A 16458-nucleotide genomic window follows, 5' to 3' on the forward strand; every position below is an offset into this window, starting at 1 on the left:
GTATGTCTCTGCATGTGAGATGGGTCTCCTGAATACAGCAGACTGATGGGTCTTGACGCTTGATCCAGTTTGCCAATCTGTGTCTTACATATAATTCTTGAACACATAAACACATAGATCCTTTCTTTTCTTTCTTTCTTTCTTTCTTTTTTTTTTAGAGACAGGGTCTCACTCTGTGGCCCAGGCTGGAGTGCAGTGGCACAATCATAGCTCACTGAAACCTTGAACACCTGGGCTAAAGGGATCCTCTCATCTCAGCCTCCCAAGTAGCTGGGACTATAAGTGTGTGCCACTACACCTGGCTAATTCTTTAATATTTTTTTTCAGAGATGAGATCTTACTATGTTTTCCAGGCTGGTCTTGAACTTTTGGACTCAAGCTCTCCTCCTGCCTCAGCCTCTCAAAGTGCTTGAATTACTGTGTGAGTCACCACACCCAGCACAGGTCATTTTAAGACTTAAAAAAAAAAAAAAAAAGCCCAGTCCTATTACTCCAGCTGATTTTGAATGAGATGTATTCTGAGGCATTAGCACATTTACCAATTCTTCTATAATACACTACCTAAAATTTAAGAATTCAGATATAAATGAAATTATTCTTGTTTCCATGATTGGGTGAAGTAATACAACAGGTAGTTACATTTCCTTGAGTCAGATCATGTGCATATTTGTAAATATGAACTGAAAGTGCACAAAACAAAAGCAACAACAACAAGAACACAAGAGTAACATTAACAGATGGAATTAGAAGACCAGAGTTAAAAGCAGCGCCCTGCCCTCACTAGCTATGAACTTTATATTGTTAAAAAAAGAATCACATTTTCTTTGTTAGGTCACAGGGTTGTTGCAAGCCATAAATCAGATAATTCACTTTGTGAGGCATAAAGCACTATAAAAATAAAAGGAGCCATACATTTAGCATGCCATGAGAAAAGTTGGAAAGCAGTAAAATTGAATGAACAAATAGATTTGTGTTTTGAAGTGATTGACCCTTTTTTTTTTTTTTGACATGGAGTCTTGCTCTGTCTCCCAGGCTGGAGTGCAGTGGCACAATCTCGGCTCACTGCAACCTCCACCTCACAGGTTCAAGTGATTCTCCTGCTTCTAGCTGGGACTACAGGTGCCCGCCACCATGCCCGGCTAATTTTTGTATTTTTAGTAAAGACAGGGTTTCACCATATTGGACAGGCTGGTCTCAAACTCCTGACCTTGTGATCTGCCTGCTGTGGCCTCCCAAAGTGTTGGGATTACAGGCATGAGCCACCTCACCTGGCCGATTGACACTTTTAAAAGTTAATTTCAGTAAAAAGAAAAGACTTCCTGACTCTTAATCAGTAAAGTACAGTGTAGTGAGCATTTGTTTGTATGCATTTTATGGGGCAGGGATATACCTGTTTTTTTTTTTTTTTTTTGAGACAGGGCCTTGCTCTGTCGCCTGGGCTGGAGTGCAGTGGTGCCATCTGGGCTCAAGCTATCCTCCTGCCTCAGCCTCCTGAGAAGCTGGGACTACAAGCATGTACCACCATGCCTGGCTAAGTTTTTAAAATTTTTTGTAGAGATGGGGTCTCCCTGTGTTGCTCACACTGGTTTCGAACTCCTGAGCTCCTGACCCTCGGCCTCCCAAAGTCCTGGGATTATAGGGGTGAGCCACCACACTCAGTCAAGAGGCCTTTTCAGTGGACAAAATGTTAGTTTGGATTTTCAAAAAATGGTAAACTAACCTTTGATGTATGGATTTCTATGCTACTACTGGGCTATGCTGGAGAATGGACCTGGAGTCTCTTCTACATGACCAGAGAGGTACACACATAGATAGCCCCCTAAACTATGCAGCTTCCCAGGGTAGCTTGAGCCATACCCAGTTAAAACACATCACTTGGAACCCCAAATATATCATGGTGTAGAAGATTTAGGCAGCTGTGTTTGCCATATTTTGGGCCTCTCAGGTCATGATGTGGAGGATGTTGGGATTCCTTGCTGGTATCCTTTATTAAACCAATGTTAAAGCTTGTTGCTGGGTCAAGCATGTATTTCACATGAGGCTGAATGAGACAATTAAGCCCTTTTGAAAGTGCAGTGATAGTGAAAATAATGACCCTGAGGGTGTGGTGATATGTGTCCCCATCTAATCACATCTTGAACTGTAATTCCCAGGTGATGAGGGAGAGACCTAGTGGGAGGTGATTGGATCATGGGGGTGGTTTCCCCCGTGCTGTTTTCGTGATAGTGAGGGAGTTCTCAGGAGATCTGATGGTTTTATAAATGGCAGATTCCCCTGGGCTTTTCATTCTTTCTCTTTCCTGCCACCATGTTTAGAAGGTGGGTCTTCGCTTCTCCTTCACCTTCCACCAGGATTGTAAGTTTCCTGAGGTGGAACTCTTTTCTTTATAAATTACCCAGTCTCGGGTATGTCTTTATAGCAGTGTGAAAAGAGATTAATAAAGAAGGGTTGTTGTAAGGATTAAATTAGGCAATGAAAGGAAAAAATTTAGCACAGTGCCTGCCTCATGGTCAGTAAACACTGTCTATTATTGTGATCCAGGGGTGCAGGGTTTAGTTACTGGTTCGGAGGTCATTTGTCAGTGGCTGAAAAATACACTACAGGTTGTATCACATAGAAGAATTTGTCCGAGTATTTGTGACCTGGAATGACATCTAGAAGGAGAGCAACCACTGTTTGAAAGAGATACTTCCTTAAACATATTTTTCTCCTACCTGTTGGGAGAAACAGGATCTGGCTGACTGTTCTGTGTAACCAAATGAAGGACCTTCAAAAACTGCTGTGGGTAGTTTGAGAACTTCCCGAAGGAATTGATCATATCGTCCATAAACCATCACCCCACTGGAGTCAGAAATCATTGAGAAAATATCTGATGAAAGGAAAAGGAAAGATATTTATTCATCACATGAACATTCTCCACTGTTTTTGTTCAATATATCTGCTATAAATGACAAAAAAGTAGCAAAGTAGATTTTTTTTATGAAAGAATGATATAAAAGCTAATTTTTAAGCTTAAATATTCCTGGCATAATGTTTTCTCTGGTTTCTTTTGGTAGATGATTCTGGCACATAGCAATCACAAGTAATTTGGGTAAGACTAACATTTTAATAAGAGAGAGACACTTATTAAATATCTTTAATAAGACACTATCTTTTTGTTTTGACTCTCATGGAGTTCAACAGGAGAAATTTTTGTATATATGAGAGAGATGCTGACTTCATTTGAAACATAATGAGAGTTTTACTGTAAATTTGGGGTGTGTGTACATTCATTTATCTAGCTAGAAATTTACCAATTTATAGTTTATAGTTCACTAAAACTTTCAGATTTTGGTGTAAGATATTTGAAAAATCAAAGACACAGTGAGGATAAAGATGTAATGACAAACACTTGATTAACTTCCTATAGAAGCAGAAAACTTTCTATAAATTACAGTTTTCTGGGTGGAAGGCACTTGATTTACAGGGAAGGGTTTTCTGACTCATGGAGTGAAGAGGAAGCCTGGCCTTGTGGATGATCAATGAGGTAAAGTCAGGGTCCTGGATCTTTCTTTGAAGGGCCTGTGGCTTCACTGAACCACTGTTCTTCAATTTCTGCCAGTATGTGCACTTAATGAATATTAATGACATAATTTCCCAAGGTGCTTTATAATTCCTCTGTGCAAATCACTATTAGAATGAAAGGGTTTGCTATTATATAGTTTGTCACCATGCTAACTAGCTTGTCACCAAGCCAGCACAGCTGCTGGGATAAACTGCTGTAAATGTGCTACCTCTATTCACTTTAGGTTTAATTTTTCAAGGTCAAAATGTAATCTGGGAACATTGTTTTTACACCAAAGTCAGATGTTAAGCATATCACAGGCTTTTATTGGATTATGGTTTTGAGAACATGAATTGACTCTCATTTTCATTAAATATTCCATTTATAAAGGGTTTCTGCTGTTTCAAATAGTTTATTAACCATAAGACTATAGAGATTCTATCTGAGTAAAAAAATTAATGTACGTATTTATGGGCTACAGAGTGATATCTTGATACATGTGTTCAGTGTGTAATGATCACACTAGGATAATGAGCATTACCCTCATTTCAAACATTTATCATTTCTTTGTGTTGGGAACATTCAACATCTTGTCTTCCAACTTTTTGGAAATATGCAATAAATTTTGTTAACTATAGTCACCCTACAGTGCTATAGAACACTGGAACGTATTCCTCCTATGTAGCTGTAATTTTGTAGCCATTAGCTAACCTCTCCCTATCCCCCTCAACCCCCTGCAGCCCCGTACCCTTCCCAGCCTCGAATAAGCACAATTCTACTTCCATGAGTTCAGCCTTTTTCTTTTTTTTAGATCCCACATATGAGTGAGAACATGCAGTATTTATCTTTCCATGCCTGACTTATTTTACTTAACATAATGTCCTCCAGGCTCATTCCTGTTGCCTCAAATGACAGGATTTCATTCTTTTTTATAGCTGAATTCTACTGAGGAGTTTAGGTTGTGTTCAGAAGATGTTGAGGGAGATACTGAAGAATTTAAAGTAGATCAGTGCGTTAGAAACCCTAGGGGTAGGCATAGAGGCAAAACAACCAGTTTAGTAATAGAAACTCAATAAATATGCAGTATTTTCCATAATACTAGTATTTTAAAAACAAGTCCTCCCCAAAGCTTTAGAACAGCACATGACATACTAGGCTTACAGCACTGAATTTAGAATACCTTAAGATCCCTAGAACTATCCAGGATCCCTAAGGCAGAAGTATAAACAAATGTTCCAAACCATTAAAACAGTTTATAATTGGGCCAAGAACAGTCTGACCAAAAAGCAGTATTATTAGGTAAGTTTATGTTTAGGTTGCCATGGCACATGACTGCAGGGGGCGCCCTTCATCTCCTAGGCCGTGTCAATGATGCTCCCTGAAATTACACAGGGAACACCCTACCAGTGAATGGTAGCCCTAATTACCGGAAATTATGTTGCAACATAGTGTTGTTTTCTCTTTTAATGCATTTTAAAGTATTAAGAAAATCAACTTCAAATTTTCTGTTGCTTTCTCTTTGTTTTTTAAAATTTCTGACATTCTTAATTATTCTTGCTCTGTGTTCCCCAACAATAAGGGAGTAGCTGGAACAAGCTAAATATCTCTCATCCCTATGCACAAAAATAGAAGAATTGCCAAACAAGCACAGCTGGCATTTTGGCTTAACGTGAATTAGAAAAACTTTACAGAAGGGAAATCAAAACCCTCAAGCCTGTAACATTCCATATCCCTTCATTTTACTTTTTTCTTATTACAGAAGCAATGTAGAAAATCATGACCTTACCTGTTTTTTTTGTTTTGTTTTGTTTTGATTTGGTTTTTTGAGATGGAGTTTCACTCTGTTGCCCACTGTAGTGGCGTGATCTCAACTCATGCAACCTCTGCCTCCTGGGTTCAAGTGATTATCCTGCCTCAGCCTTCTGGGTAGCTGGGACTAAAGGCATGTGCCACCATGCCTGGCTAACTTATCTGTTTTATCATTAAAATGCAAGCCAGCAAAAGAATACAATAGGAACACCCACAACCCCACTCACCAAGGGGCAGCCATGGTGTCCATGGGTAGATTTTGTGGGTAAATTTGCCCACATTCGCTCATTCAATTAATAATTATCGCTGAAACTAGAAATATTCATGACTCAGGATATTCATTTTTGACCAGGTAACATTCTGGAGAGATTTTTGTGACCAAATTACCTTTAATTAAATTGTTTTTGGTCAAATTGATTTTAACCAAATTACCTGGAAACCGCTAAAACCATCTTCCTAGGATTAACTATACGAAGAGTGACTCCTCAGTCAGAGAACCAGGGACACTTAAGGGTGGGATTCAGGTGCAGCTGCTCTCAAAGTGGGGAATGCGATTTCTTGGGGTCACACTATCTGTATCACTACAGAGTCTTTGATATTGTGGAACTTGTTTCTGCAGACTAGAAAACTTAGTTTACCTCCAAGGGGACACATGCATTTGTTGCTTCTTTCACTGCCCTAAAGAGAATAGACTTTGGCCACTAGAGAGTGCTTTTTGGAAGTTGATGGGATGTGGTGAGGAGAAAGCATTGTAGCAGTTATACTGTTTCCTTTGAGCTCCTGGACCCAAGAGAGAGCTGGAAGGGTTTTCACAATTGTAAAGATCTGATCAATAACTTAGTTATATCTTGAGATTTGTAACTGTGCTGACATTGCTAGTCCCTTACCTACCAACCATTCCCTTCATCTTTATTTGTCCCACATTTGTTCGTGGGTTACTCGTGGGTTGAGGGAAAGGGACGGCCCTCTGAGCCCAAGAGGTAAAAGTGGACTATACAATGACCATTGTTGTCATACTTTTTCTCTAACCAGTAACTAGTTTAGTAATTGGTCTGAGATGCCACCCTAGGTGATGAGCTGTAAAGGCTGGGGGACCTCTGTAGTGACATGTGACTTCTGTGACTGTCACCCCCACCAGCCCCCCTCCTCCACCCTCCACCCTTACTTGTTGGAGGAGGATGAAATCTTACACTGAGCAAAGCTGAGTGGAAAGATAGCAAACACCAGGACTTCGAGGGCTCAGAATTAACCTGGTATGTTAAAGGTTGATAGACGTCCTGAGATGCAGAAAACTGGTTTTCTTAGTTTTCCTCAAACCTATTTTAATATGGGACCCTTCTATCCAGGTACCTATTAATATAATATTAAATAGGTATTTTTAGATATCTCCCAAGTGGTTTTTTTTTGTTTAGCTTTTGTTTTGTTTTTTACATTTATCTAATGTCCTCTTTGTAAATGGCCAGTTGGGGTTGGCAGACAAGGTTCTCAGAACTTCCTTCCTCAGCCTTGGTTCATTTTGCTAAACTTTCTCTTTCCGGCTTAACCCTGAAGGAAATGCCCGAGGATTACGCTGAAGCTTTTTTTTTTTTTTTTTTGAAAAAAAAGTCCTTGGTGTCAGCACCTTCTTTCTCAAATAAGCACTGAGGTAGATAGTTTTTAATTTTCTATATCTTTCAGGCTAACAAAAGAGAAGCTCCATGGCTCCTCCTAAGGTCTGGCTAGGCTTCTCTGAATCCTGGCTGCATTTGGCTCTCATAGAGGGAAGTCCCAGAAGTGAGGGAAGCTGTGTGGCTACCTGAGGCTACCTGAGGCTTTGTTGTCCCTCTCACTTACTCACTGATCCACTGAAATGATTCATCCCTGGAGCATCTCCGGGGAAATTTCAAAGGAACAAAAGATTTTTTTCTGTGTCTTTCTTTATTCTTTCCTTTTGGGTGGATCAAGAAGCAAGAGATCTCATTCAGAAGAGGACAGGCAGCAGGTGAGCCTTGTGCTATGAGCCACACAGATGGCTGCATGCAGCCAGGTGTGACTCTATGGGTATCTCACAAAATCCCAAAATTTAGGATATGGAAGGAGGCTGAGGACTAAAGAAGTGAAGTAACTGCCAAAGGATGACTCAGAAAATTGGTCACACAGCTGGGCTTGCAACCTGGAACTCCCAATTCCCAGAACAGTGCCCTTTGTAACACAGTATTATAGCCCCAACTCATACTATTTAGGGGAAAGGATAGGGTTAAATGGAAATTTTAAATTTAAACAGCAGCATCAACATCATTTTAAATCAGTTAGAAATAAATATTGTTGTCACCCACCCTCATCCTAGGCCTACTGAGTCAGAAATTCTTGGGGTGGGACCCAGAAATCTATGTTTTATCAAAGCCCTCCAGGTGATTCTGATGCATGCTAAAATTTGTGAACCATTGGTGTAGAAAAAAAAAAAGCCAGGGTTCAAATCCTGGTGTCATCTTAGCCATATGGTGAAACGAGTCTCAGTTTCTTTACCTAAAGCAAACAAACAAACAATCCCCAATGTGTTGTTGGTTAAGGAACTCTACCATATTTAGAGACAAAATATTCATTAAGGCCCACAATTACTCAATGTACTTTAGCTACCATGCTTTTATTGGCATCTAGTTAACTCTGTCAGTGCTGTCTCTATGTAATTCCTATTCTTCTTTCCTGACATTGTTGGCTTTGAAACCTTTGGAGTTCCTAGTGATTTGAGTAGTGCTGGCTGAGAAGAATGAGGAAATGTGCCAGGAGCCTTGCTTTTAGAAGACTTAAAGGGGAAGGTTTCCCACTAAGCCTTCATGTCCCTATCATCCTGTACCACCTGTAAGGCAGTATAGCACAATTAACTGCAAAGAGCGCTTATTTTACTTTAATTTCAGAAAGAGGCCAGTTGGTGATACTCAACAGGTTTTAAGTAGAGGAAAACATTCATTTCATTAGCATTTATCTAATATGAAAATACCGCTATGACAAAATCCAAACATCAGTGAAAAATGTATTTCAAACAACTCTCATAGAATGAGGAAAGATACAAATGGGCAGGGGACATGGGGGAATGAGGGAGTGAAAAGGGTAGTACCTAGTGGGGAAAAGCAAAGAGAGATACAAGGAATAATAACTTACATCTTAATTTGTCCATGATCTTCCCTCCACACAATGTGGCTAAAGCCATTTTGACAGCAAATACTGAAATTTTACCATGGCCTTCCCTGTTTAATGGTAATAGAAAAAACAAAAACAAAACAAAAAAAAAACATGATGTAATTTGGAGCACTTCCAGCAACAAGGTTTGACATTTTCCATTCTGTGGAAATCACAGGATACATAGCTGCATGCCTTATGTGAGCACATCCATTTTATAAAAGGTTGTGAAAACAATTCAATGCACATATCTGAAAAACTGTCTATTCAATGTTTCCTTTTCTTAAGAGACGTTAGAATCTCTTAGCTTATTCTTTGTATATGTCACTTGCTCAAAATATGGGCTGATAGCCAGAGGAATATCTACTAGCTAACTATGGATTTAAATAACAGAACAAGCTTTTCACTTGAGTTTCATAAAATGATTTTTGCACACAGTAATTCCAGAGTTTCTATAATTTACTTAAACAAAGCTTCAGAAACATCATTTTTTTTTTTTTTTTTTTTTGTCAGAGAATTTCTGAATTTGAGGTTAAGGTAACTATGGGGACTTTTTCATCACACATTTTTTTCAACCATCATTTCCTACCCACAAGCTAACTGTGCTTATGTGATATATTTACTTTTCAAAGAGAGCTGCTATTTTAAAGGGGCAAAAGTAAAAGCTCTGGCCGAGCATGGTGGCTTAACGTCTGTAATCCTAGCACTTTGGGAGGCTGGGGTGGGCAGATCACCTGAGGTCAAGAGTTTGAGACCAGCTTGGCCAACATGGTGAAATCCTATCTCTATCAAAAATACAAAAATTAGCCAGGTGTGATGGTGCACGTCTGTAATACTAGCTACTTAGGTGGCTGAGACACAAGAATCGCTTGAACCCAGGAGGTGGAGGTTGCAGTGAGCCAACATCATGCCACTGCACTCCAGCCTGGGTGACAGAAGGAGACTCTGTCTTAAAAAAAATAGTAAAAGCTCTGTTTGAACACTTTCTTTCTACCCAAATGACATAAGTGCTGCCAAATCTTCATTGATTCAGGAAGTATAACAAATCTGTCCTTCACAAATGTGATATAAAGGGGATATGATAAAAGGTTTAATGTTTCAGCTAAATGATTTTCCAGCTGGAATCAACTGTTTATTCTCATACTTTGGAATCAGAAACAATACCATATTAGTAATTCATTTATTTGATAGTTGCTAATCTTAAGAATGATCAAAAGAGTTGTTTAAAATAATAATGTGTCTGAAAGGTAAGTAAAGTTTGTATTGGTAAAGCCTTATTTTAGTACATGGAATAAATACATGAATAAGATTCATATACCTTATATATGAGAGGAATAAGATACAAATAATTGTGGTTTTGTTCCTTACTATGTTTCAGGGAGGGATCATATGTTATTTATCATTATTGCTGTCATTCTTACTGTAATACCTCAAGTACAACCAGCCAGAATGCAAAATTGACTGAACCCTATGCTAGTGACTCTTTCATATTTATTTCTAAGCTTGAGCACCAGATTTATGTAATCATTTATCGGAAACCTTCATTTAGATACCTCATGCCAAACTAAGTACATTCAAAGGAGAACTCATTATCTTTACAGAGCTCTTCCATAATACTCAGACTAACCTTAGTACTAACCTGCTGTTCTTCCTGCAGTCCTTCTGCTGGTTGTTAGAAACACCAAGTACCTAGTTACCTGAAAATGAATCCTGAGTTGGGGTCGCCTTTGATTTCTTGCTCTTCCTTAATTACTACCACCCTGAACAAATGTTTGAAGGACTCAGCTAGACCTGTTACCTGCATGTTGAATCAATTCCCTTCTTTTCATTCCCACTGTCACTGCTTCCATCAGCTCTTGCTTTAACACGGTCATAACCTCTGAAATGATCTCTCTGCTTGCACACTCTTATCACAAATTTGACCATATTATTTCATTGCTTAAAATCCCCTGGCCACCTTTTGCCCTCAGGATGAAGTTCTAATGTTTGCTCTTGGCACACCCAGCAGTCTCGTCTAGTCTCCTCTGCTGCCATTTCTGTTGTTGTACTGCACACCATGGTCAAACTGTTCAATGCCTCCTGGCCCCTCCCCTTCCTAACATGGTCTGCCCACAACCCTCTCATGCATTTGTCAAGATGCCACTCAATATCATTATTCACCCTGCTCTGAAAACAGCTTTTCTCCTAGATGTCTAGGAAATCACTCTGCCCTTCACTTTTTACCTATTATGTGTCATCTGTCACACTGAATGACCTTGATGTGTTTTTTTACATGTCTGCAATGTGACTGGATTCTACATTGTGAGATCCTTCAGTGCAGAGATGATGTTTTCTGAATTGCTTGAATTCCTAGTGCCTAGCACTTGGTCTTACACAGAGTTAGTGATTAATACAGTTCTTATGTTAAGGAATGATTAGTAATCATGATAAAAGTTACACCTAGAATTTTGAGTGTCCAACCACTTAGTGAGTTGTTTATTAATTTTAGTGCAGGTAGCTGTCATAGAAATGCAATGATTTTGTAAAAACCATCCTATTCAAAATTATTCCTGTCCTCCCATTACATGGATAACTGGAAGTATCCAACATCTGACTTCAGGAAGTAATTACTTTTTTCCTAAACTGTAACATGGTTCAAATAATGAGAAAGTCTATAAGGTATGGAAAATTAGCAATCACACAGCAATAATGTGGTCCTCAAAATGCAAAGAAATTGAGGAGTATTATATGTGAGGCTTCAAGAGCAATACAGTTCCTTTCAATGAACCCGAGAGAGAATAATTTATTTAAAAGGAGAGGATGGACCACAGATGATTTTGGAACAGAGAGTTCTCCAAAGGATGAAACAATGATAGCTCATAGGTGTACTCTCAGACCTTCGCTTTTAATGAAGAAAATCATGGGGAGATTGCCAGTCCTGTATTGTTCCTGGAAATGGAAGATTGATGATATTAGATCCAACAGTGGTTATATTAGAGCTATTCTGCCAAATTGACACAATAAATCTAGATAAATCACCAAGTGGAGGGCAGCTGAATGAGAGTTGTGCAGGAACTCAAGGGTGAAATTAGGCCACTGGAATCTATTGTTATGCAAGCTACTGTGCCAGATTGCAAATGTGACTCTGTCATGAAGAAGGATTCTGGGGGTATGCAGGGATTTAGGTCATGGTAAGCACACCAAGACTGGGTGAGTTCCTACTTTGCTTACCCGAGGCACTGGATAAATATTTATGGGGTTTGAGGAGTGAGTAGAGATGACTGACTCTACAACAGAGACTGGGAGCACTAAAAACTTAAATACAAATGGATCTTTTTAAAAAGAACATTTTTTGTAAACATAATAGGGTGAAGAGGAGGGTGTCCAATTTTAAAGAGGGGGCCTTTAAAAAATACCAACTTTTTTGGAAAAGTAAATATATCACATAAGCACAGTTGTATTGTGAGTAGGAAATAATGGTTGAAAAAAATCTGTGATGAAAAAGTCCCTATAGTTAGTTACCCTAATTTCAAATTCAGGAATTCTCTAACAAAAAAATTATGTTTCTGAAGATTTGTTTAAATAAATTATAGAGGCTGTGAGATTATTCTGCACGAAATTATTTTATGAAATCCAAAGTGAAAAGCGTCTTCTGTTGGCTACTTAGCCAACTACAGTTAGGTGGCGTATATTCCTCTGGTTATCAACCCATGTTTTGAGCAAAACATGGGACCAGGGCCCCTATTTCATTGTGAAAAAAGGCATTGGCATTAACATAGGAAGCAAGGACACAGAAAAGCTGATACATCCCAAATGGAAAAATTTAAGAGCTATGCTCATCAGTAATTGTCATTAGTTGGGACCAGTTTGATTTACAAACAGCCAATAAAATCTGTTAAGTATCTAGGAAGCAGAAAGACAAGTGCATGAGGATGGACAATGGGTAGCTCCTCAGAGTCCTGTGCAAACGAGCAGGAAAGCAGCATATTGCTCCAAAGTGACTATGTCTATGGCAATGCCTTTGCAGTAAGGTAGTAAAACTGCACCCATGGAACGCTGGCTGTCAGCCGCAACCCAGGAAGCCAACCCGCCAGTCTGTGCTGAGGTTGAAAAACATAGATTTTCCCTAAAACTTCAGGCCAAACAGCCTGGGAGTGGGGCAGCATCAGGAGGTGCACAGAAAAAGTCTATATACTTCTCTCGCTTTTATGAAAAGCCATGGCAGTATGCCTTCAACTTCATGTGCAATTCTGACTGCTATCTCAAGACATAAAAGAGCCAGATGTGTTTGAGACTGGATGCATCACAGGCCACAAGTCTGGATGAATCACAGACTTTTAGGGGCGGGGTCAGTCTTAGGAGTCTGTGATGTGGTTCAATCACATGGTCACCTAAGTCTTTCTTTGTGAATTAAGGCTGCTAGTACAGTTAATTCTTTGGTAATATAAAAAGAACAGTAAAAGCTTAAATAATTAATATTAGCATACCATTTTATTATTAAAATAGTAATTGGCCAGGCGTGATGGCTCACGCCTATTTGGGAGGCTGAGGTGGGCAGATCGTGAGGTCAGGGGATCAAGACCATCCTGGCCAACATGGTGAAACCCTGTCTCTACTAAAATACAAAAAATTAGCCGGGTGTGGTGGTGCACTCTTGTAATCCCAGCTACTTGGGAGGCTGAGGCAGGGGAATCGCTTAAACCCACGAGGTGGAGATTGCAGTGAGCCAAGATCCCACCACTGCACTCCAGCCTGGCGACAGAACGAGACTCCGTCTCAAAAAAAAAAGTAATTTTATTTTTAAAATAATAATATTTTACTTATAATGTTTTCCATTTCAATGTAGAGAGAAAACACAGTGCATAATATACACTTTATTCATTTTCTCCATTATTGTCTTTCAGCATAGTGGAATCTGTTCTGTTTTTAAGCCAATTACCCTGGAAGTTTTGCCTATACAAACTTTACTTTCTTGTTCTAGATTTACATTCAAAAATTCTCAATAAAATTGTGTATTGGCATATAATTAACATGTAACAATGTATTTAAGAGAACCAAATTATCAAAAGCACAAACTGAAATGGCTTCATAAATCAATGTTTCTTTAAATCTTTTATCTTCTTTTACATTTTGTTTTCTCACTCTGAGACTTTTCAAGTTATTCTAGGGGACAACCGATTGAAAATGGAAAGAGGAAGGCATTTACTCTTTGGTTAAAATATGTATAGTGATTTGTAGAGTGTTTTATGTTAAAAATTTGGATTACTTGGAAATTTGACTTGTCATAATAAGACGTGAGAAACTGCTTTAGTCTGGCCTGGGTTTCCCATAATCTTATAAAGAGACAAACTGATTTCTTTCAACTAAGAATATATTATTTATATGGAAAAGTTGCAGGGAAGAGAATATTTGTTATTGACAGGAAGGAAAAACAACAAATAGATATTGATCGATAGGTGTGGATGCTATGTACAGAAGGTAAATTTTCTCCAAATTGCCAACAGAGTTTCCTGTTTAAAGTTACAAAATCCCATGAGAAATTCGAAGTTCTTTTAAGTAAGATTTGAATTCTGACTGATTCTTTCTTGAACAGGCAGAAGGAATTATTTCTCTATTTAAGAGTACTAAAATCAGAAGCTCTTCTTTTACCAACATATTTTACAAAAACATTTGGTAAGCATTTTTGACAAGCAGAGGCACAGCACTCAAACTGCTCTTTCTCACACATTTTGGTGGCTTAATTAACGGAGAGAATTGCTTCCTCCCTCTGCTTCCACAACACGCCTCTACTATAACACATTTTTTATCTGAAAATTATTTTGCTCATATGGATCACTCATTTAGTCGCTCAATAAATATTGATTAGCATTGCCCTAGAGGTTGGGAATATACAGACGAAAAAGGTGTGGTCCCTACCCTTCATTTGCTCATAACATATTGGAGATAAAGGGTCAGAAACAGTTAATTTTAATACAACACATTTTTCAAAGGGTATCTCATCTCATTTCATCTTGTCTTACTTATTATTTATTCCCAGTCTATCATAACACCTACCACATAGCAAGCTCTTTACATATGTCAGTTCAATTAATGAATGCACAAGTGAGAAGCAACTTTCTGATTTACCACTTAAGATTTATATTGAGAAATATACTATGTTTGAACATGATGGTAATGATTGGCTTTATGGCTGTTTCTTTTAGATTGTGCAGTTATGTGATGCCTTGAATTTAGAAGTGATCACATGCATAATTAACTCTTGTTTTGGGGGTTAGTGAAGTTAACCTGTGAACAGACAGCATCTCTCTGGGCCACAATGTTAGTAAAACATCTGGGAAAAGAACTCCCATAGCCCCGGGCTAGGTGAGTTTGCTAGCGGTTTCTCCAGAACAGAAGGGCCAATACTGTTGGAATGCCCCCATATCCCTTGAAATTCCTCATCCCTCTTGAAATTCTATTTGCTACTCATTCAAAGTATGTCAGATAAATGATGAGTGACATTAGGATATTTAATATATCTACAGCTGTGAAAATTCTTTGGAAAGTGATTCCATTTTAGCAGCATGTAGAAATTTTGAACGAAGTACTTTTCACTAGAATAAGATTTTAGTTAGTACAGGAGAATGTTCTATGGACATCTTGAAATTTAAGATGTGCAAAGAAAAAAGTCACTAAGCCAAGTAAACACTGTTTTAAATATCTAGTCTTGGCTGTATAGATAATAAAAGAGAAGAACATTTGGTTTTTTATAACTCTTCTCTTTTTTTCTTCTTTGCTCTCACAAATCTACATAGTGTCAAACATGAACAATACTTTTTTTGGTGCACAGAGAAATGGTTGTTACTTTGTAGTACATTTTGCATTAAATATCATAATCATTTTTAAAATTCAAAGGGCAGAAGGATTTTGGCAGAGTTCCAGGCATTTCATACCCATGCATTTGAAATAGTTCTGTGATCTTTTTTGTAGCATTGGAAGGCTCAGCAGTGGGCATGGGTGTTCAAATGGCCCAGTAAGGTGCAATATGGCAAACAGGGAGGAGAATACCAGGATTTTGTATTCTCTACGTAAGACTATTATATGATGGATTTGTAGTTCTGGGTAGCTGTCATAAAACTGATCCTAATGTTACAATGTAAAACATGTTAAGTCCAAATATTTCTTCCACATATACTCTTTCAAATGTGTCTAAATACCAGAAACTGGAAAGATTAGGAATGTGAGCATAAGAATAATACTCTGTAATTAGCACAACAAGTCTGGGAGAAAAAATGTTAATTAATTTTCATTTAAAAAAATGAAACAGAAGGCATAAGTAGAGCTGAGCTGAAAACAGTTCCTGAAACAAAATGAGTTTTCCCCCATTTACCTCATTTAGTATGATGCTGTATGACCTGCAAATTATTTAACCTCTTTCTATCTTCTCTACTAGAAAATCATGAAAATATAACGCCAAGTCAGTAAGACAGTTGACACATAGTAAATACTGAGTACATCTTATTTATTAATACAATTATTATCATTATCATGGAAGACTATAGCTTGACCTCTGAAAATAGGAAAATCACTGTTCCTTTTAATATTTATTTGAGTGAGTATATATGATAATGTTATTTGCTAGAAACAAGGCTACAGTCACATAATCTACTTTATGAAGAGCTGTCTTAAGAAAGAAGATACTACTGAATTGAAATGAGATTGAGTCAAGACAACTTGCTTTTAGCGTTTCCTGGGGAAGCAGGGAGAAGGTGAGAGAAGTACATAGAATTCTTTTGTAAAAATAGGATCACCCACAATGGTAACCATGAACACTTGTTTTTTTTCTCTGTGGAGCAGAAGTAAAAATAGAGGGTCTGAATCTAGGTGACTGGGACTCGCTAGTCTTTATAATATACTGGAGATCAAGGAAGACTTAATCTCAGAAAAGGAATTAAAAGAAAACTGGCCAGACATGGTGGCTCACACCTGTA

The 16458-nt window shown here is 38.2% G+C and overlaps 1 protein-coding gene across 10 annotated transcripts in view; it reads right to left on the reverse strand.

The window, feature by feature from the left end:
- Positions 1–16458, reverse strand: part of DTNA (dystrobrevin, alpha) — a 401960-nt gene that overhangs the window by 86329 nt on the left and 299173 nt on the right. For all 10 annotated transcript variants that reach the window (XM_011943697.1, XM_011943695.1, XM_011943698.1 and 7 more), the window contains 2 exons: positions 8492–8577; positions 2715–2869 (listed from right to left, as the gene is read on the reverse strand). In XM_011943697.1, coding sequence (XP_011799087.1) covers positions 2715–2869; positions 8492–8577 — 241 coding nt within the window. The remainder of the gene's footprint in view (positions 1–2714; positions 2870–8491; positions 8578–16458) is intronic.

Source organism: Colobus angolensis, unplaced genomic scaffold (genome assembly GCF_000951035.1).
Source record: "Colobus angolensis palliatus isolate OR3802 unplaced genomic scaffold, Cang.pa_1.0 Scaffold220, whole genome shotgun sequence".
Taxonomy (NCBI): Eukaryota; Metazoa; Chordata; class Mammalia; order Primates; family Cercopithecidae; genus Colobus; species Colobus angolensis.